This window comes from Carlito syrichta, unplaced genomic scaffold, assembly GCF_000164805.1.
Source record: "Carlito syrichta isolate Samal-C Ts95f unplaced genomic scaffold, Tarsius_syrichta-2.0.1 Scaffold306835, whole genome shotgun sequence".
NCBI lineage: Eukaryota > Metazoa > Chordata > Mammalia > Primates > Tarsiidae > Carlito > Carlito syrichta.
In genome coordinates this window covers 237,256-257,561 of record NW_007250931.1, presented here as the reverse complement: position 1 = coordinate 257,561, position 20,306 = coordinate 237,256, and the positions used below count along the sequence as shown (strand labels likewise).

The following is a 20,306-nucleotide window of genomic DNA, read 5'->3' as shown; positions in this document are numbered from 1 at the left end:
GCTCACCATGCTCCTGCGGGGCCGGGCCCCCGGGCACAAGCGAATCCCAGGCTTGCCCCCGCCTCGACGCACTCGGATTAGCTGCAGCTGGCGCCCAGGGATTTGAATCTGGACCCCAGGAGGGAGCGCGCCTAGGCCGGCCTCGGAGCGGCGGCCCCGCGGACAACATGCTTCGCAAAGGTGAGTTGGAGCCGCAGGGGCAAGTTGGAATAGATTGCGCACGGGGCAGACCACGAGCCCGGGATCCGCCCGGCGCCGTGGTTGTGGGTCCGGGAAGCCGCCCCGGAGGGCTGGCGGGCTTTGCTGGACGCACCCTCGGAGGGGCTGCCGCTAGAGCTCGGCTCCCTTCGGTGGTTCGTTGCGAGACACAGGGTTTGCCCCGTGGATCAAGTGGCCAGGCCTCGGGATCTGGCTCGGAGGGGTCAGTCCGAGACCAGAGTGAGTGGCCCGTGGTGAAAGGGGAGCTGGCCTCCTGGGACCTTTGCTTTGCTATTACAAAGTTTTGCACTTGCAGGCTCCATCCCTGCGCGGGCACACGCCCTTGCTGCTTCTGCTTCGGCGAGGCCGGGTCCATCCCGCGCTCCAGTGCAGCCAGCGGTCGGTCACCGCGCGGCCCGGGCGCTCACCGCGCGCCCTAGTTCCCCAGGTGGGGCCCATACGCGGGCGCCTTCCCGACAGCCCTACTCTGATGCCCAGTGAGGGGCTCTGGGCACCCAGCGGTCGCGGGTGGGGAGTGCCAAGCGCCGGATGTCCGGTTCCTCAAACTTTCCCAAGAACCGAGGGACGCGAAGGCGAAGGCCGTGCCGGCAGTGTGCGCGACCGGTGCCAGGCTCAACTTGAGAGCTGGCTCCGCGACCACCTCGCCCAGGCTCCCCGGCAGCCCGGCCCGGTCCCAAGCGCGGCAAAGTTGGCTAGGGCACCGGGGAAGTCCCGCCGCGCCCCCACGTGGTTGCCGAGCGGGGCGCCGTCCCCTGGGCCCAAGGAGGGCAGGTGGCCACGCCGTGAGCCCACGGGCCCCGCCGCCAGCTACTCCGGGCTCTGCGTCTGCCTCTCGCCCCTTCGAGGTCCGAGCGGGCTGTGGCGCCCCGCCGGGATCCCCTAGTGCCTGGCCCGGGTCTGGCGGCGGACAAGCCGCGGCGCCTGCGGTTGGCTGCCCCCGGCCCTGCGGGAGCCGGCTGAGGCGGGAGCTCAGGTAGCGGAGGGGCCTGATCCCTGCGCTCCGCGCTCCAGCCTTAATCCGCCCCTGTTTCCATGGCAACAGACCGAGGTGTCGTAAGCACAGGATTCTGACCTCACAGCAGGATCGGGAAGGAGAAAACGGGCAGGGGGAGGTGGCGGAGTGGGGGGGGAGCGATGCCCCGAGATGGGCGGAGAGAAGCAGATGTGGGAGTGGTGGAAGAGACCCAGATAAGCAGGTCACACAGGTGGGTGAAGAAGCCACGCCTTCGGTGGGGGCAGTAAGCGCTGCGTGATGGTCCCGGGCTGACTGGGGAGGCTTAGTTGCCCCAACGTGTTGGGAATAGTCACAAACTTAGTGTGACTTGTGCCCTCCACGTGGGTCGGTGCAGTGAGGGGGAAACACTGGCTGCCTCTCGCTGTGGTGTGGAAAAAGTCTCTGCGGCTAGTTGGACAAACCGCTTCGCTGATACACCCCAGTTCCTTTTCTCTGCAGAAAAGGACAAAAGTCTTTTCAGCAACCAAGGTGTGCTGGCCAAAGTGTCTCTGCACAGAGAGAGTGTTTTTTACAGAACTGAGCACAGGCCCAGGTCTGAGAAGCTTGGGCTTGGAGCATGCAAACTTGCCCCAGTGGGGATGGCTTCCTTGGCAGTTTTAAAAGGCCGCCGTGTCTGGGCGGCAGGGCTGTGATGGAGATAATAGAGAGGAACTGACATCTCATTTCCCTTTTGGTCCTTTGTCTTTTGGCAGTTTACAGTTAAAAAATGAGCCACGAAGCAGCCCACGCACTTTATGTATGTGGTTAGCTGTCCAGGGAGGCTCCAGCAGCCTCCAAGAGCCTTTCTCTTCCATCCTGGCTAGCCAGAGGCCCAGCTCTGGAGCAGCCCAGTGCATTCTGGGGGCTGCTCCCTGGGGGGAGACTCCTTACCCTGCTCAAGAGGTGGCCACTGGAGGCTTAGCAGTCACATGTGTTTGCCACTTGGGCTGTTTTTTCCTTCCTGCACAGCCTGGTTGGCTGGAGAGGTTCCACCAACAAAGCTGTTTCCACCTGGATTGACCCAAGGGAAGCAGAGCAGAGAAGACCTTTGCTGGGCTGGGCTTGGCTTGGGTGGCCTGGGGACTGTGTCTGGGACACTGCGTGAACAAATGACTTTTGTTTTGGTCCTTTCCTGGGCAGGCAGTTTTCTCCTTGGGCCCCCGATCCTGATCCTCTGACTTTGTTTCTTCTGCACAGGTGTTCAGGACACTCAGATTCTCGGTATGGATTCTAGGTAGGCACCCAAAAGCCAAAGGTGTGCCAGAGGCTGTTGCTAAAGATGGTGGCCACTGAAGTGTCTACTTCTAGAATTCTTCCCAAGGGCTTCAAGCAAAATATCATAGGATGGTTTCAGATCGTTGTTGTTATAAGATACAGAGCCCTGTGTGGGGTCCTGGACCTGAGGGAGATTAATAATTTAATTATGATTTGGAAAAGGGTTTGAAGAATAAAGAAAGAGTAGTCATCCCTAGATCCTGGGGTGGGGTGGGGGAGAAAAACCCTGTACCATTCTGCGAAGGATAGGGCTCAGGGTCTTGATACGGGAGTGCCCTGTGGAGTTAGGGAGTTCAGTGGTATGAAGCCTCAGAGGAGGAGGAAGGTAAGAGCAGGCCTTGGACCATGAGGTTCATCCCTCTGATTTCTGGTTGTCTTATTAAAGCTGTGCCCTGGCAGACATTTTTGGGGACTGGTAGGTACTGCTTTGCATTTCTTAATGAATGGACCCTACTGGCCACAACCCCACCTCTGTGAACTAGAACAACCCCAGTGGGACCTAGCTGCTGACAGTGCTGGTAGCCGAAGGCTTCAGCAGCTGCCCTGCCTGCTTTTCCATTCGTGGCCTACCCTGGCAGAACCAGGGATATAAAAAGCAAGCCTCTGGACAAGAGATGAGAGGCAGGCAAGGCAAGTGAGGCCCCGAGCCACCCAGCAACATTCAGGAAGCAAGAGCAGCCTGCTGGGGGGTTTGTTTTGCCAGAAGCGACTTGCTTAAGGTCAGGATCTATGGTTTTCATTTTTAGAGCTGTAAAAACAGAATGCAAATCAAGAGCCTCTGGGCTAATACAGAACCTTTCCTTAAAGTTTTTGTCTTGTTAAGCAAGGAAATAGAGTGCCAAATAGGCTTTGTTAAGTGGCAGTCTAATTAATAATTTAAAATCTTGTAACTGTCTTTCATTAGAATTTATCTGTACATCAACCACAAAATCAGTCAAACACACTCATTTATAAGTTAATGCCATCCCTGAATAATTCAGCAAGAGCTAGATTAAGGCCTGCAACCCAGTAAGATGCATTTTGTTCTCTTGGTTGTCATAGCCAGATGGGCCGGCCTGGTGACTGAAGTGGGATTCTCCTTTGTGAAAAGAAGGGAAGGGAGAGGGAAAGGGAAGGACTGACCATAGTGTTGTCAGGTGGCTGGCTGATTTGACTCCCCAGAGGTTCCCGAGGTGATCGGAGAGTCTCCACGTGCCCACGTGCGAGCAGGCTCCATCTCTGTCTCTCTTTGGGGACAACCAGGATTGGAGCTATTGATAAGATGGCCATCCTTAACCCCGTGGCAAGGGGGAGAGAAGTGTGTTCCATGGATGGCCAAGCTACTCTTTGCTGCTGCAGAGGAAGTATAGAGGGAAAATGCTCAAGAGGGCTGAGATATGAGACTTTCTAGCCTAAACCCTCATGCAGAAGTGGAAATTCTGTCTTCCCAGCCCATTTCTGTCCCAATCAAGGAATTCAGCCTGGTGGAACCAATCTCACCAGAATGACTTCTTTTCTCAGGAGCTTCTGGGCTGCTTCTCTCCTCCAAGCTCCGAGTCCTTATGCCAGAAAAGAAAAACCAAGAGAAGGAATTTTAGGGAGGGCACCAGGACACCCTGAAAGGCAGAGTGAGTTGCTAAGTAAAGCCTATGCATGTGTTTTCTCATCAGTAGCCAGAACAAAAGCAAGGACAGCAGAGCAGTGTTTCCCTTGTGAGCTCAGACAACGTAGCAAATGTGTTTTGGTTCGGTTCCTGTCATGCCAACACAGGGTCAATCCCTTACTGCAGAGTGTTCAGGCCCATTTTCTACAGGAAAACTGTTCGTGACCCAAACTCCCAGCATGGGCACTGGTTCCTCCACGGCGGGAATGAACTCCAGTTTCTGGTCTCTGCCTCAGCCTGCCAGCCCTGAACCCTCTAGACAGTTAAATAGCTCTGTGTATGGAGACCAGGTAGAGAACTGGAACAGACGCTGCACTCGAGGCCAGGAGAAGTTCTTAGCCAAGTTTGAGAAGAGGAAGTCTTAGCAAGAGGCAGGGGAAGAGGTAGATGTTTGTCTCCTGACCAGTGGCGGAGTTGACAGCAGATAGAATCAAGGAGGGGGAGGTTTGTGCGGTGAATCCAGCTCCATGCACTGGCCAGGTCTTTGGGATCAGGGCCTGGAAAAGGCCAGAGCAATTGACTTGCTAGAGATGAGAAGGAGGGGGCAGGCATCACGAAGGATGTCAAGAACAGATCTGTTTGGTACCATCTGCAGTGAAGTAGTGGTTAAGGTTAAAGCAGAGAGGAGATGACAGGGAGGGAACAGATGGCCAAGGAAGCAAAATAGCTGGCGAAACGGGAACAGAGCCTCCAGGGACGGCAGAAGGCAGGACCTCCACATAGAGTGCCGGAAGCTGCCCTTTCCTCGGGGTGTGATGGCCAGACCACCCTGGGTAAAAGTGAGTTAGAGAGAAGAGTAGGGAAAGGACCCCAGTGTGAAGACCTAGGAGAAGACCGAGGGAGCCATGACTCCAAGGCTAGGGCTGCAGGAGCAGGGACCTCCCTGGATATCAGTGAACTGGGGAGAGGAAGTATCTGATTTAGTGTCCACCACTAGAGTGAGGCAAAGCCACCTCACATCTCACAGAGCATTGCCTGGCCAAGCCTTCTGGGAGGAGATGTGAATGTTAGCAGGAAACAGGCAGAAGAGAATAGATGCTTCTTCTCAACCTGCTTGGATCCACTTATGCCAGTCCCTGTCCATGTGCTGACAATAGTTACCTGTATTTGCTGAACACCTGTTATGGATCAAGCTAAGTGGCTTCGTGCCTTACCTCATGCCATTTCCTCAACCACACTGCAAGGTCTAGCTGTGCTTACTACTGTTCTACAGATGAGGAAACTGAGGCGCAAACAGATGAAGTCCTTTGCCCTGGGTCCCCCAGTTGGCACACCGCTGAGTCAGGATGCAATCCCAAGTCTGTCTGCCAAGCCCACACTCTTTCCTTTGCTCTCTCAACCTTTGTGCTCCACTGTCTCATGTGCCCATCTGTCTTGATTTCTATGACATTTGTTTTGTGGGGTGCTGGGCACTGCCGAATCATTTCTGGCTTGTTACAGAGCTCCTGGTGGTTCCCATGCGCTCCCTTTCTCAGGAGACTCTCTGGCTGGGATCTTGGGACTCCTGGGACCCTGAGCTGCAGCCTCATGTGTCCTCTTCGACCCTGTGCCTCCTCGTGTCTGGACAGACACACCCCTCACCTCTGTCTCCTGCTCTGGTTTCATCTTTGTGGACAGAGATGGGTCAGTGGGCCAAGCATACTCCTGCCTGCTTTCACTCCCCTGAGAGAGGCCCATGGTTAGTCCCCGCCTGGGCTCTCAGCCCTCCCTGGCTCTTCCTGGCTCCCCTTCTAGGCTGACCTGAAGAATTTTCTTTTTTTTTTTTCGATTGAAAATATAGTTTATTTAGAACTAAATTAGAGAGAGAGAGAGAGAGAGAGAGAGAGACAGGATATTCACCTCCCCGAGGTAGGGGAGGGGGGCCAAAGCTTAAGAAAATATGGCCTGGCCATAGCTCAAAGAGCACATGGCCACACCATAACTTAGCAAGGCAATGGCCCTGATGGATTTTCTAATATAGACACACTCCCTGTGTTGGCACCATAAGGGGTGTGTGTGTGTGTGTGTGTGTGTGTGTGTGTATGTGTGTGTGTGTGTGTGTGTTCGTGTGTGTGTTCGTGCACGTGCAGAAACACTTCCGCATGCAACAGGCTCCCTGGAGTGTGTGCTACAGAGAGCCACTATTGCAGAGCAATGCATCCCAATTGCCCTGGAGTTTCTGTCAGCACCTGTACCTTCAGTCTGGTGGTTGTCTGGGGAGCAACAGCCCAAACATGCTGGCCCAGGTGGGTGGCAGTTGGCAAGCTAGGTGAGGCAGGCCCCTCCACCTGTACCTGCTCCTCCTGCTTCAGAGTGCTCCCTCACTCTTGGGGGACCTTCCCATGGCTCAGTCTTAGCCTGCCTCACCTAGGATGACACCCATAGAATTCAACTGTCCTCCAGAAAGGGCTTTTCCTGCCCTCTTCTAGTCATGGTTGAGTCTTAGGGAGGTCAATTCTTCTTGCCCTTCTTTTGGAGAAGAAAGATGAAACCAGGAGGAAAGTCTAGCTGGTCTTGGGGTGCAGAAGAGCAAAATCTTGCCTCTGGGTGGGGGCTTCCCTCCACCCGTGGCAAGGCGGGTGCTTCCGAGCCTGTGATTACTGTCTCATCAGTCAGTGGAGTTTAGACACGAAACTGCAAACGGCCCCTGCTATCTGATTCAGAAGAGTCACTCTGGAGGCCTCTGTGCTGGCACAGCTAGAGGGTTGGCACCATACAGTGTGTGTGTGTGTGTGTGTGTGTGTGTGTGTGTGTGTGTGTGTGTGTGTGTGTATGCAGAAACACACCTGGCAGGCACGCAACAAGCTCCCCAGAGTGTGTGTGCCGAGTCCGCTGTGGCAGAGCAATGCACCCTGAGTACACTGGAGCTGCCATCAGTGCCCACACCCTCGGTCCACTAGTGTGGCTTGGTGCCATGGCAGGCTGCTGAGCCACTCGGCAGGGGGCCCCCAGGAGTGGGCGGGCCAGCGCTGTGTGTGCCACATCTCGGGAACAAGCCTTGCTGAGTGGGTGTGTGGCTCACCCTCACAGGGGGTGGGTGGGCACGACTCATCACACGTCTGCCAGGGGATAGACCACTGCAACTGCAGCCCCCAGAGATGGGCCTCTTGGCAGTTCACTGGGTTGGTTCCAGAGGGTAGTGGCATCCTGGTGACAACTACATCAGCCAGGGCGAGTCTGCAGGAAACTGAGCAAAAGTCTTCCCCCAGTCAGGAGAAAAGCTGGGCTCCCAACTCTCAGCCCCCACTGAGATGGTGTGAAAGTTTGCTTCTGCCTCCAAAATTGTCTTAGAGTTTGCCATCCCTCTCTGGGCACCGGAGCCAGCTCATAGTGAAGGGGGCCTTTACATATGCGTATGTAGAGAAATTCATGAGGCCCTAGGGGGAAAATTGGCATTCTTCTTACGATGATTTATTTATAGGGTGATAGGATGATGGGGGTATGGAGGCTAAGGTGATTCCATTAGTGAGAAGCACACAAGGCAGGAAGTCTTGCTCTGCATTTGACATTTAGTGGGGCGACTCCTACCAGGGAGCTGCTGCTTCTTTTAGAAGGTTTTGCCTTTAATGTTCTATTCATGGGCTTGTCTGAGCAGGCTGGGAGAAGGAAGGAGCATGTGGTGAGGTGGGCCTGGGGTCTGAGGCCAGCCAACCTCAGGGGAGGCAGGGCCCGGGTAGGTTACTCGGTGGCCAGCATGGGGCAACCTGGGCAGGCCGGACGCTAGGGGAAGGCAGCTCTGCTCTGGTGCTGCGGGCAGCCTGCCTGCCCCCTGCCTCTCGTTGGCATGTGCTGAATGCGACACTCTGCGTGTTTACCTTCCTGTCTTTCTCTTCATTGGCTGCCAGGCACTGCCTCTAACCACAGCCCTGAGGCAGTCCTGGCTTCAGCTTTGCCATGGCCCTCTCCTTGAGGGGACTAAGGGGTTATGGAAAGACCACCCAAGCTGGGATCCAGGGGCTGGGTTCGGTTCCATCTCTGTGCCTGACTCAGTAGAACCTGGACACAGCTCCTCCTCTTTGGGACTCAGTTTACCCATCTGTAATATGGAATATGACTAGGTCACTGGTCTGTTGAAGGTTTTTCAGCAGCAGAACAGTTTCTTCAAATGACGCCTAATGTCAGAGCCCAGAATGTAAAACACCTGAATACGGGGGTTGAGGGGGCGTCCATCAGAACTGGGCTGAGGGAATATCTCCTTTGACCTCAGTGCCACCTTGACTGCCCTTCCAGTTTGGAGACTCAGTAGTCTCCAGTGGTCCCTCCAGCAAGACAGTGCACACAGAAAAGCCACTGGGTGTGCTGAGTGTTGTGTGCTAACAAAGGGGACCCTGGTTGTCCTGGGGGAGGGGTTTGCCTTCTGTCTCCTGCAATGGGGGTGGGTTGTCTTCCCCTTCGTGGGGACCCCCTGTGGCCACTTAGCTCTCTTCTCCCAGATCGAGGAAGGAGTTTTTCACACGTATCATCTTCTTACCCTCACCTCTCACTCTTCAAGTCAGACTTCCAGGTTTCTCCAGGTACTCCATTGTCACTATTCTGGCTTGACACTAAACCTGACAGACATTTTCCTTATCTCCTTGACCTTCTAGTGGCATTTGACTGTTGGCCACACCGTTTCCGTGGTTTCCCTGATGGCAGTTCCTTGGCTCCATGCCTGCCCCTTCTCAGCCATTCCTCTTGCCATCCCTCATACGTGGCACCTCCCTGGAGAGCGCCCTGGACCCCCTCCCCCCCACACACTCAGTTCTGGGGGTCTCAGCACACCTGAGACTGCAGTGGCTGTTTGCTGACCTCCCCATCACCACACCGCCTTTCCAACCAAGATGTTGCTTCTGATGTCCAGAGCCATCTCTCCGCTGATCCCTGATGCCCATGCTGTAGCCTCACAGGCCCACTCACCAGCATGTTTGAAAGCGTGCTCCTGGCCACCAGGCGTGGTAGCTCACGCCTATAATCCCAGCACTTTGGGAGGCCAAGGTGAGAGGGACTATCTGAGCCCACAGGTTCGAGATTAACCTGGGCAACATGGCAAGACCTTGTCTCTATAATAAATCAAAAAATTAGCCAGGCATGGTAGCGCACACCTGTAGTTCCAGCTACTTGGAAGGCTGAAGCGGAAGGATCACCTGAACCCAGCAGGTTGAGGCAGCACTGACCATGAGTGTGCCACTGCACTCAGCCTGGGCGACAGAGTGAGACTCCAACTCAAAAAAAAAAAAAGAAAGAAAACATGCTCCTACCTTGAGCTCATAGCAAACCACTCCTTCCTTCCGCATCCTCCCCCCACCTCCCATCTTGGTGTCTGGCACGATCATTCTCCCAGCCATCCCCAGCCGAAGAACTGGGACTCACAAGTATCCCCTTCCCCCTCAGTGCCTCATGCCATCCTGCCCTTCTCCCCTGACACTCTTCACACCTCCTCCTCTGCCTCTCTGCCTCCTCCGTAGCCCGGGCCTCCCTTGACTCCCAACCATCCCAGCAGCCTTCTCTGCTGCCTCCACCCCATTGAGGATTTACACATGTGGCCAGATTCTACAGCGCTATATGCTCTTACCACTCTTGCTTGACAACTTCCAACAATTCCTTTTTCCTTCAGGGGCTGGCCCAGACTTCCTGGCTTGGCTGCGGAGTCTCTCTACCTCACACTACCCCACTCTGGCCTCCTCTCTCCCCACTCCCCACTTCAAACTCTGAGCCCCAGGAACTTCTGATTCCATGGCCTCATGTTCTCTCTTGTCTCTAAGGATTTGCACAAGCAGCTCATCCTGCTTAGAACACTCAGTTGCTGCCTCCCGTCTCAACTTAAACATGGCTTCCCCTAGGGAACCTTCCTCCATGCCCCCAGACTGGGGTGAAGTGAGTCTCCAAATGTCCTGCATGCCATGCAGGCATGCATCTTGTTGCAAGTATATGATCTGTCTTCCCTGCTAGATGGTAAGTTCCATGAGGAGACTGGCTACTGCTTCATCCCTTGCCCCTCCAGATCCCTTCTCCACCCTGCTCTCTGTCCCTCAAGGTGGCCTGTCCAAGGTCAGTGATGGGCTCCCCTGTCTTCTCACTCCCAGCTTGGTTCAATCCATGGTGAATCCCATGGGCTGGCTATGTCCCTCCACTGAAGGTCACCCAAAGTGTTTTCCCAGAAACACACCGAGAGTCAAGGATCCAAGCAAGCCATTTATTTTGGGGAAGTGATCCTAGGAAATGCCCAGCGGCAAATGGGGAAGTGAGACTGAGAAGGAAAGAAGCTACTGAAGGACACATTGTCAAGCAAGTTACCACTGTGGGCAAACAGAGCTTAATCCCCCTGGGGAGCTTTGGAATAGCATCTAGAACCTGTACCTCAAAGTTATCTCACCCATAAGGTGAGGGAGCTGGGGTATTTATATTCCAACTCCCATCAGTCATTGGCTGAGTGTTGTTTCTGTGGAAGTATTAATTCCCGGGTACTTGTGGCCTTCTCTGTGGGTGAGCAAAGCCAGCTCTACTGCTAGAGAAAGCCCTGAGGCAAAGAGATGCAGGTCCTGGCGGCTGGAATTCAGGCTGATGTGTGCTGAAATGGAAAAAACGAGGGGTATGGGCAGGCCCTCACGGCATCTGCTACGCAGCTCCTGCCAGTGGTCCTCTCTGCAGCTCTTTCTGTCTCTGAGTACAGTAAGAGCTTCCTTCATTGGCCCTGGGTGCATGTGTGTGTGTGGGTGTGGGAGGTGGGGGTGCTAAATGACACGATCTTTTTTTTTTAAGGGTTAGGTATACAAATGCATGACACGATCTCTTAAGATTTCCCTGCCCCCCTTTCTCTCACCTTCTTCTTTTTTTTTTTTGGAGTCTGAGTCTCACTCCGTCACCCAGAGTAAAGTGCTCACGGCCACCCCAGCATCAACCTGCTAGGCTCAGGCAATCTTTCTGCCTCAGCTTTCCAAGTAGCTGGAACTACAGGCATGTGCTACCACGCCTGGCTAATTTTTTTAAAAAATTTATTGTAGAGATGAGGTCGCGCCAAGTTGCCCAGGCTAGTCTCGAACCCATAGGCTCAAGCAGTCCTCTCACCTCAGCCTCCCTAAGTACTAGGATTACAGACTTGAGCCACTGCGCCTGGCCTCTCTCACTTTCTGTTTTTTTTTTTTTGAGTTGGAGTCTCACTCTGTCACCCAGACTGGAGTGCAGTGGCCGCTCCCCGCCACAGCAGCCTCGACCTGCTGGGCTCCGGCAATCCTTCCACTTCAGCCTTCCAAGTAGCCGGAATTACAGCCATGCACTACCATACCCAGCTGATTTTTTAATTTATTGTAGAGACGAGGTCTCGCTGTCCAGGCGGGTCTCGAACCCACGGGCTCAGGCAATCCACTCACCTCAGCCTCCCAAAGGCGCGGGATTACAGGCTGAGCCACCGAGCCTGGCTGCTCTCTATTTCTTACCAGGACCTGACCTGAAACAGCATCCTGCACAAAATAAAATGTAGCACATAGTGACATTTGGCAAAAAATGTTGAATCAATAAATAAATGTATATCTTTATGAGCTGATTGGATCATAAATCTCAATTGAATGATTATACACATAGGTTGGAACACAAAAAACTTAGTACCATAACCTAATTTTTAAACTGTTCCATAACCATAAAAAATTAAATCATGATAACCTAGGGCTTTATTTAATTTTTAATTTTAATTTTTTATTTTTGAGTTGGAGTGCAATGGCATGCTCATGGCCAGTGATCCTTCCACTTCTGCCTTCCAAGTAGCTGGGACTATAGGCACACACCACCATGCCCAGCTAATTTTTTGATTTTATTATAGAGATGAGGTCTCATCAAGTTGCCTAGGCTGTTCTTGAACCTGTGGGCTCAGGCAATCCTCTCAGGCAATCCTCTGCCTGAGTGACAGAGTGAGACTCCAACTCAAAAAAATAAATAAATAAAAATTAAAAAATTTTTTAAAAGAGAGAAAGAAAGAAAGAAAAAGGGGGAAAAAAAAATAGAAACAGTACCAGGAACTAGGAGGAAATTATTTTTGTTTTTTTTGGTAAGGAGGGTGTAGAAAAGAGTTGTACCACAGTTTCCCCTGTGCAATGCCTCATAAAAGCAGAAGAGGCAGCTCTTATTATCCCTAAGCTGCAGATGGGGATATTGAGGCTCAGAGAGGCCAAGCAGCTCTGGCAGGGCCCAGGACAGCTGCTACTTCACTCCAGCCCAGCTCTGATCCTCTATGGCCCCAGGAAGCTTGCAGGCATAGAAAGACCTACTGTCTGGACCACAGAGGACGTCCAGCAGGGCTGGTGCTGTGTCGGGAAAAGAAACAACACTCTCACTTGGAAAAGTTTAGGGTTGTACTTGGCAGACTTTTATGGAACAAAATTTGCACTATTGATTCTGTGGCAAATGAAAACCTCTCGTGGACACTCTCGGCTGAAATGCTTAAATGAGGCTGGACCAAACATGAGGAGATAAAATTGCCCAAGGAAGCTGAGCTCAGGTGGTGCCTGGGGTGAAAAACTCTGCCTCTTTTGTCTCCTCTCCCCTCTGTGACAGTGACTTGTTCCTTTGAATGGCTTCCTCTCCTCCCAGGGAGGCCTCCCCGGTTGTTGCCTAGGCCTGTGGTTTAAATTGAATCCCTGAGCATAGGGAGAGAGACTGGGGCAGTTCACAGGGCCACGCTTAGGAGAATGCACCAGCCGAAGGGGACATTTTTCCACCCACTCCTGACTTGTGGGGAGGCAGTCGGCCCTGGGCTGCCTTGAGGTTGTAGTGGTTATCATCTTCCTGTAATTGGCCCACTGCCCCTGATGGGCTGGCGTTTCCACCTTCACAGACACATTTGATTGCAGAGGTTCGAGGCAGCTCACTGGAAATGGGGGTTATTGCAAGGAGATGAGTGGCCTGCACTCCCAAAGCCTCCAGGCAAGGGGTAGCTCTAGGAAGTACAGCCTCTCCGTTTCCTCTCCTGGCCTGTCTGCCCTGGCCTTCCCCTCCACCCTACTTGCTCCTCCTGGCCCACTGTCCATACCATGGATCTTCACCTTGCATGAGGTCCAAAATGACCACCCACCCCTTGTTTTTCAAGACAGCCTTTCGCCTTCCCCTTCCCAGAGCTGAGGGCCTCACGCTCTTGGTATTTCTAGCTTTATTTCCCAAAAGGAAGACCCCAGTGGAGCCAGCCATGTCGTGGCTCATGTCAGACAGATCATGATCACCTACAGATTGTCTATCCATGGGTGACCTGGCCACCTTTTATCTTGTAAACCAAGAGGGGTACAGGAGGACTCTCTCCATTTGACAAATGTTTACTTAACAACAATTGACTGCCTGTCTTCTGCTGGCTTGGCACTGAGGGTGAAACAATGAATAAAAACCAAGTCTCCTGTTTTTTGTTGTTGTTTTTGTTTGTTTTGTTTTGAGTTGGAGTTTCACTCTGTCGCCCAGACTGGAGTGTTTGGCATGCTCATGGCCACTGCAGCCTCGACCTGCTGGGCTCAGGGAATCCTTCTGCCTAAACCTTACAAGTAGCTGAAACTACAGGCGTGCGCCACCACGCCCAGCTAATTTTTTGATTTACTGTGGAGACAAGGTCTTGCTAAGTTCCCCAGGATGGTCTTGAACTCCTGGGCTCAGGCAGTCCTCTCACCTCAACCTCCCAAAGTGCTGGGATTATAGGCACAAGCCACCGCACCCGGCCTCCAAGTCCCCTGTTTTTATGGAGTTTGCATTCTAGTTGGGAATAGGAAGAGAGACAATAAACAAGTAACTGTATTGTACCAGGTAGGGGTAAGTGCTTAGAAGAAAATCAACAGAGGCTTAAAGAACAGAGGGTGACCAGAGAGCATCATTTTAGAGTGATTGGCAGGGAATCCTTTCTGAGAAGAAGACATTTGAACAGAGGCCTAAGTGGAGTAAGGGAGGGAGCTCTGCAGGTATCAGAGCTGCTTCTGCCTGGGAAAAGCTGTCCAGGCAAAGGGAACAATAGCAAGTTCAAAGGCCATGAGGTAGGGTGTTCTTGATACACTACCTGACTGGCTCTGGGGCTGGGCTGTGGAATGGTTGGCGTTTTGAGCTGTGGCCTGTGGAGTAGTTTCAGATTCCTTTGGCGAGCTTGAGGTCAGTCCCAAGTCCATCAGCCATTTGACAGAGGGTTTAGAGACAAAGGCAACAGGGTTAGGAGGAGATATAGTAGATTTGAGGATCCTTCTTCCCATCAGGGTCAGACAGCCTTCCTTGACTGTGTGTATGCCCCAGGCTGCAGTTGAGTACAAGGTCAAAGATCAGCTCCCATGAGCCATTCCATTTCACTCCAAAGCATACAACATAGAACTTAGTCCTGTGTACAGTCTTGTCTTTTACAGCCACTGACGTATTTATTTATTTAGCTGAGGTGGAGTCTCACTCTGTCACCCAGGCTGGAGTGCAGTGGCACCAGCATGGCTCACCACAGCCTCGACCTCCTGGGCTCAGGTGACCCTTCTGCCTCAGCCTCCCAAGCAACTGAGACTACAGGTGTGTACCACCACGCCTGGCCAATTTCTTTTATTTTCATGTAGAGACGAGTTCTTTCTATATTGCCTAGGCTGGTCTCGAACTCCTGGGCTCAAACAATCCTTTTGCCTTAGCCTCCCAAAGTGCTGGGATTACAGGTGTGAGCCACTGTGGCCAGCCACTGCCTCATGTATGCATCAGCCTTTTCTCCTCATTTAGACCATCAGCTCCAGCCAGGCCTGAGCCCACCCCTGTGCTTTGTTTTATTTCCTGAATAACTAAACTCTCACTTGGTCCAGGTAGGGTAGGGTGAGAGCGAGTAAGTATCAGGCCGCATAGTCAGGAAACTTACAACGTGCCAGGAGAGACAAGCCACACACTGGGAGAAGTGAAATGATGGTAGCGGGGGCAGAGATGGGGGGCAGAGATTGCTCACCAGACGCATTGGGGAACGCTTTGTGAGAGGAAGAGGGTCTCCAAGGGAAGGCTGGAAAGGCTGGAGAACAACATAATGACCAGTGCTTAAGCAGCGGTCGCAGTGTGGCGCAGAACAGTGGCTGATCAGTTAGTGGTCCGGCAGATGGGCGGGAACTTGAGACTGTTGCAGAGTCTCAAGTGCCGGGGAAGAGGAGGCTTGGTTGACTCAATAGCCACAGAGTAAATTTTTTTTTTGAGTTGGAGTCTCACTGTGTCGCCCAGGCTGGAGTGCAGTGGCATGCTCATGTCCACCCCAGTGCCAACCTGCTGGGCTCCGGCGATCCTTCTGCCTCAACCTTCCAAGTAGGCAGAACTACAGGTGTGCGCTACCATGCCTGGCTAATTTGTTTATTTATTGTAGAGATGAGGGCTCGCCAAGTTGCCCAGGCTGGTCTTGAACCTGTGGGCTCAGGCAATCCTCTCATCTCGGCCTCCCAAAGATTACAGGCTTGGGCCACCGCACCTGGCCGTAAATTTTTTGAGCTTCCCAAATAATGCGTATCCATGGCAGAAAATGCTGGAAAACCACAGGCTGGCAAAAAGAAGAAAATCACTACAAATCCCACAACCCAGAGTAAAGTGTGAGAAAGTTCATTCCTTCCAGGGCACTTGTGCCCTATTTTGTTGAATTAACAACATATCACAAACATCTTTCTTTTAAAAATTTATTTATTAGGCCAGGAGCGGTGGCTCATTCCTATAATCCCAACACTTTGGGAAGCCAAGGTGAGAGGATTGCCTGAGCCCATGGATTCAAGACCAGCCTGGGCAACTTGGTGACACCTCATCTTTACAATAAATCAAAAATTAGCCAGGCATGGTGGCACATGCCTGTGGTCTCAGCTACTTGGAAGACTGAGGCGGAAGGATTGTCTGAGGCCAGCAGGTCAAGGTTGTGGTGGTCGTGAGCATGCCACTGCACTCCAGCCTGGACAACAGAGTGAGACTCCAACCCCCAAAAAATTTTTTAAAAAATTTATTTACTTACCTTTTAGAGGCAGGGTCTCACTCTGTCACCCGGGCTAGAGTGCAGTGGTGTGAGCATAGCTCACTGCAGGCTTGCACTCCTGGGCTCAAGTGATTCTCCAGCTTTAGCCCCACAGGTAGCTGGGACTACAGGCGTGTGCTACTAAAAAATAAGTTTCTTATTTTTTGTGGAGTTGGGGCAGTCTCACTATGTTTCCCAGGCTGGCCTCAGACTCTAGGCCTCAAGCAATTCTCCCTCCTTTGGCCTCCCAAAGTACTGGGATTATAGGCATGAGACACTGGGCTCTGGCTTCAAACACTTTTCTTTGTTGGTAATTATTAATATTATTATTTTGAGTTAGAGTCTCACTCTGTCATCCAGGCTGGAGTGCAGTGGCACACTCATGGCCACTACAACCTCAACCTGCTGGGCTAGGCAATCCTTCCGCCTCAGCCTTCCAAGTAGCTGGAACTACAGGCGCGCGCTACCACGCCTGGCTAATTTTTTGATTTATTGTAGAGATGAGGTCTCGCCAAGTTGCCCAGGCAGGTCTCGAACCCGTGGGCTCAGGCAATTCACTCACCTCAGCCTCCCAAAGCATGGGATTACAGGCTGAGCCACCGAGCCTGGCGAGGAGAGGTCTTAGTAAGGAGGGCTTATTCCAAGGGTCAGCAGCCAAACCCTTTCACCTGAGTGGGGTGATTTAGCACACAGGATCTGGCCAGATCTGGGTTCAAATCTTGGGAATTACCTTATTTCCCTGTACTTGAATTCATCTGTAAAATGGGTCTAATAATTGCACCTGTCTTGTAGGGTTGTAAAGATTTTTTTTTTTTTTTTTGAGTTGGAGTCTCACTCTGTCGCCCAGGCTGGAATGCAGTGGCTGTTCCTGGTCACTGCAGCCTCGACCTGCTGGGCTCCGGCGATCCTTCCACTCAGCCTTCCGGGTTGCTGGAACTACAGGGGTGTGCTACCACGCCCAGCTAATTTTTTAATTTATTGTAGAGATGAGGTCTTGCCAAGTTGCCCAGGCAGGTCTCAAGTTACCCATGGGCTCAGGCAATCCACTCACCTCTGCCTCCCAAAGCACAGGATTACAGGCTGAGCCACTGAGCCCAGCTGAGGGTTGTAAAGATTAAATGAGATAGTCCTTATAAAGCTCTTGGCTTTGAGACAGCTTGGGCAACATAGTGAGACGCTGTCTCTACAAAAAAATTTTAAAATTGTTGGGTGTGGTGGCACATACCTATAGTCCTAGTTACTTGGGAGACTTAGGTAGGAGGATCACTTGATCCCAGGAGTTTGAGACTGCAGTGAGCTATGGGCATGCCATTGTTCTCCAGCCTGATGACAGAGGGAGACCCTGCCTCTAAAATAAATACAATAAAATAAGAAGCTCTTGGCACTTTACTGTGGCCTGACCCAAAACAGAAGCTCAGCAAATGCTGTCATTAATATTACTACTAGTAGTGGTAACTTCCTTTTAAGCAGAATTCATGTGCTGTCCTTCTGACAGCCCACACCTCACTGCCCTTTGAAGTTTTGCCTGTCTGCATCCAGAACTAAGACTATAGTGATCAGGACTGACACATGCCAGCCCTGACTAGAAGCAGGAAACTCAAGACCAGCAGGGACAGGTCACTTTGGGTGGAGGGGCCATCCTGTCTGGGGTGTTCTCCTCACTCTGTCCTGAACTCTCTGCCCTCCCTGCCCAGGGACTGGGAGAAGTCCCCTAAGGCAGTGCAGGCAGAGCTGTGGAAAGCATTTTCAAGTGGTTTTCATTGGCTTGGAAAAGTGAGATGAGGTTGAAGGCCTCCCCAGAAAATCGGCAAATTACCCACTGACTGCCCACCCACAGCCCTGACCTCTACTAAATACGGTCTCCCTATTTAGGAAGGAAAATCCAGCCACAGTCCAGTGCCTTGTTCCCTTGGCCTGCGAAACAGACACTGCTTCTTGCCCGATTCCTCTCGAACCTATTGCTAATTTGCCGCGATTTTCCTGCTGCCTTCATGGATTGAGCAGAACCAACGGGCAGGAGCTGTGGAGCCAGACAGGTGGGAGTCAGGTCCTGTTTTGTCACTTACCAGCTGCCTGACTTCAGGCAAATGCTTTAAATTTTGGGGACCTCGGTTTCATCATCTGAAAAGTGGGGTTAATGCCACCTGCCTCTTGGGGTCTTGAGAATTTGTGACAAAGTGGATGTAAAGTAGGTTCCTGGAGACGCTGCTGCTGTTCTGTCTTCTCCATTGTCTGTGATCCCACAGCCAGGGACCCAGGCCTAGTGTGTTGTCAGGCTCTGTGGGGACACAGAATGCTGCAGTCCTCTTCTTGGTGGGTTTGCCTCCCCAGCCTTTCTCCTCATTGTAGATCCCTCTTTGTTTCCTGCCTTGCCCTGTTATAGGATCCACAACAAAAGAGGCTGGGAGTGTTACCTGCCTGCCTGTCAGCCTGTGGGATTAGCTGTCGGCAGGCTTCATGACCCTCACGGGATGCCTTGGCATCTTTGCACCAGGCTCATGGCCTGTCCCCTTTCATCAGGCAGATGCAGTGCTGGGGAGAGAAGGGTGTGTTCTGGGAGCTGGCAGTGCCCCCAGCGAAGCCCTCAGAATCCTGGGGCAAGAGCTGTCACCTCCCTCACAAAGGAAACTGGAGTCAATTCCTCTCTCCCCACTCCCTTGAAAAGAACAACATGGGGGGAAGGCCTATTACTGGTGAAGGGTTTGTCCTGAGAGAGCAACGGGGACATAAACAACTGGGGATACACGCCTGCCTTGGGCCTAGCCTGTGCACCCCAAAATGAGGGGAACAGACCCTTCCTGCCCACCCTCTTTGCTGAATTGGGGTCTGGCCCCTCCCCATAGCTGGGGTATAGAGGCTCCCTGGCCACTTCTCTGCTCCGTCACTAGTACTTGTCTCCCACCCCCAAACCCCACTGGGAACTGTCCAGGGTGTTTTTACTAACAAGCTAGCCACAGTACAATCTCCACAATAAAAAAGAGAAAGAAAAAGAAGGAAAGAAAATAGTCCTTGCACAAATGCTACTGCAGTGTCTGCCAGGACCTAAGATCTGGTACTATCTATTTTTTAATAATTGAGGGTAATAAATATGTATTTCTTTCTCTTCACCACCCCCCATCCTCCGAAGCTTGTCAGCTCCCTGCGTCTCTCCTCTGATCAGACCAAGTCTTCCCCAAGCAAAAAAAAAAAATCCTTTAAGCAAAAAGGATTAAAGCCTTGAAAGTAGGTCTGCCAGCACTCTCCCCTACTCCCTCTCCTCCCCTCCCCCAGGGTTGAAGTGGAGAGGCCCCTCAGGGGAACCAGGGACAGGGGTGGGCTGAGGCAGCAAATCCGAGTAGGAACCTCAGGTAGGGAGGATCCCGCAGTCCTGGCTGCCTGCAGCCCATCCAGCTCTGGGGTAGCCTTGGGGAGGCAGCATAGCTCAACCCAGGTCTCCACTGGCTCCTGAGGTGGAGCTGCCCAAGAACCAGGGTCCCCTAGCCCTCAAAAGTAAGGGACCTAGGAGGAAGGCCTTCAGTCTCAGACAGTCCAATTCCACCTTGCAACTTGGCTTTGCACTTTAGGGGCTTGTGTGACCTTTGAACAAGCACTTGAGTCTCAGTTTCTTTATCTGTAAGATGGGACTATAAACAGTACCTGCCTCTCATAGGGTCAAATAAGCTAAGAATAGTCAAGTGTCCAGTACATGGTAAATACAAAATAAGTGAAATAAATTATTATTCTTCATCGAATTCTTCTCAGACACAGAGGGCAGCATGTCACCTCTTTCATCCCGTGTCCCTCCGTGGCTCACAAGGGCCTACCAGACAACTATTTTTCATGCAGCATTCCCACCATCCCTCAAAGAGGGAGTTGAACGTGAGGCTGAGTGGTGTGGTTAGGGGCCTTGCTCTAGCTGTTGGACCTGTAGTTGTCAGAACTGGAACCCAAAGTAGACTTGCGCCCTACTCCCCCATCCTGACACCCTCTCCTCTGTCCCATGCTGCTTCCTGACAGGGCGCCCAACATCCCTGGCTCTGCGGGAGCCAACCCTGGAGAGGCCTGGCCCAGCTGGGAAGGTAGCACCTGGAGCAGCGGTGGCTGGTGCTCTGCAGACCCTGCCTTCTCCTCCCACCCCCTGCAGCTGCCAGTCTTTGCAGTTCTGCTGAGGCAGCAGCCCTGGCCCAAGCAGGCTACCCTCCCTCTGTGCTGGGCACATGCACACGGGGCTGGCTGCAGGTGGTCGGCCTGTGCCCCTCACCCAGCCAGGCCCAGAGCCCTTGGCCTGCCCA

The 20,306-nt window shown here is 52.6% G+C and overlaps 1 protein-coding gene across 1 annotated transcript in view; it reads left to right on the top strand.

Annotated features, from left to right (window-relative positions):
• The first annotated feature begins 52 nt into the window (after window positions 1–52).
• RTN4RL1 (reticulon 4 receptor like 1) overlaps window positions 53–20,306 on the top strand; it is an 82,517-nt gene continuing 62,263 nt past the window's right edge. Inside the window, exon 1 of the mRNA XM_008063415.1 lies at window positions 53–180. Coding sequence (XP_008061606.1) covers window positions 168–180 — 13 coding nt within the window. The 5' untranslated portion in view covers window positions 53–167. The remainder of the gene's footprint in view (window positions 181–20,306) is intronic.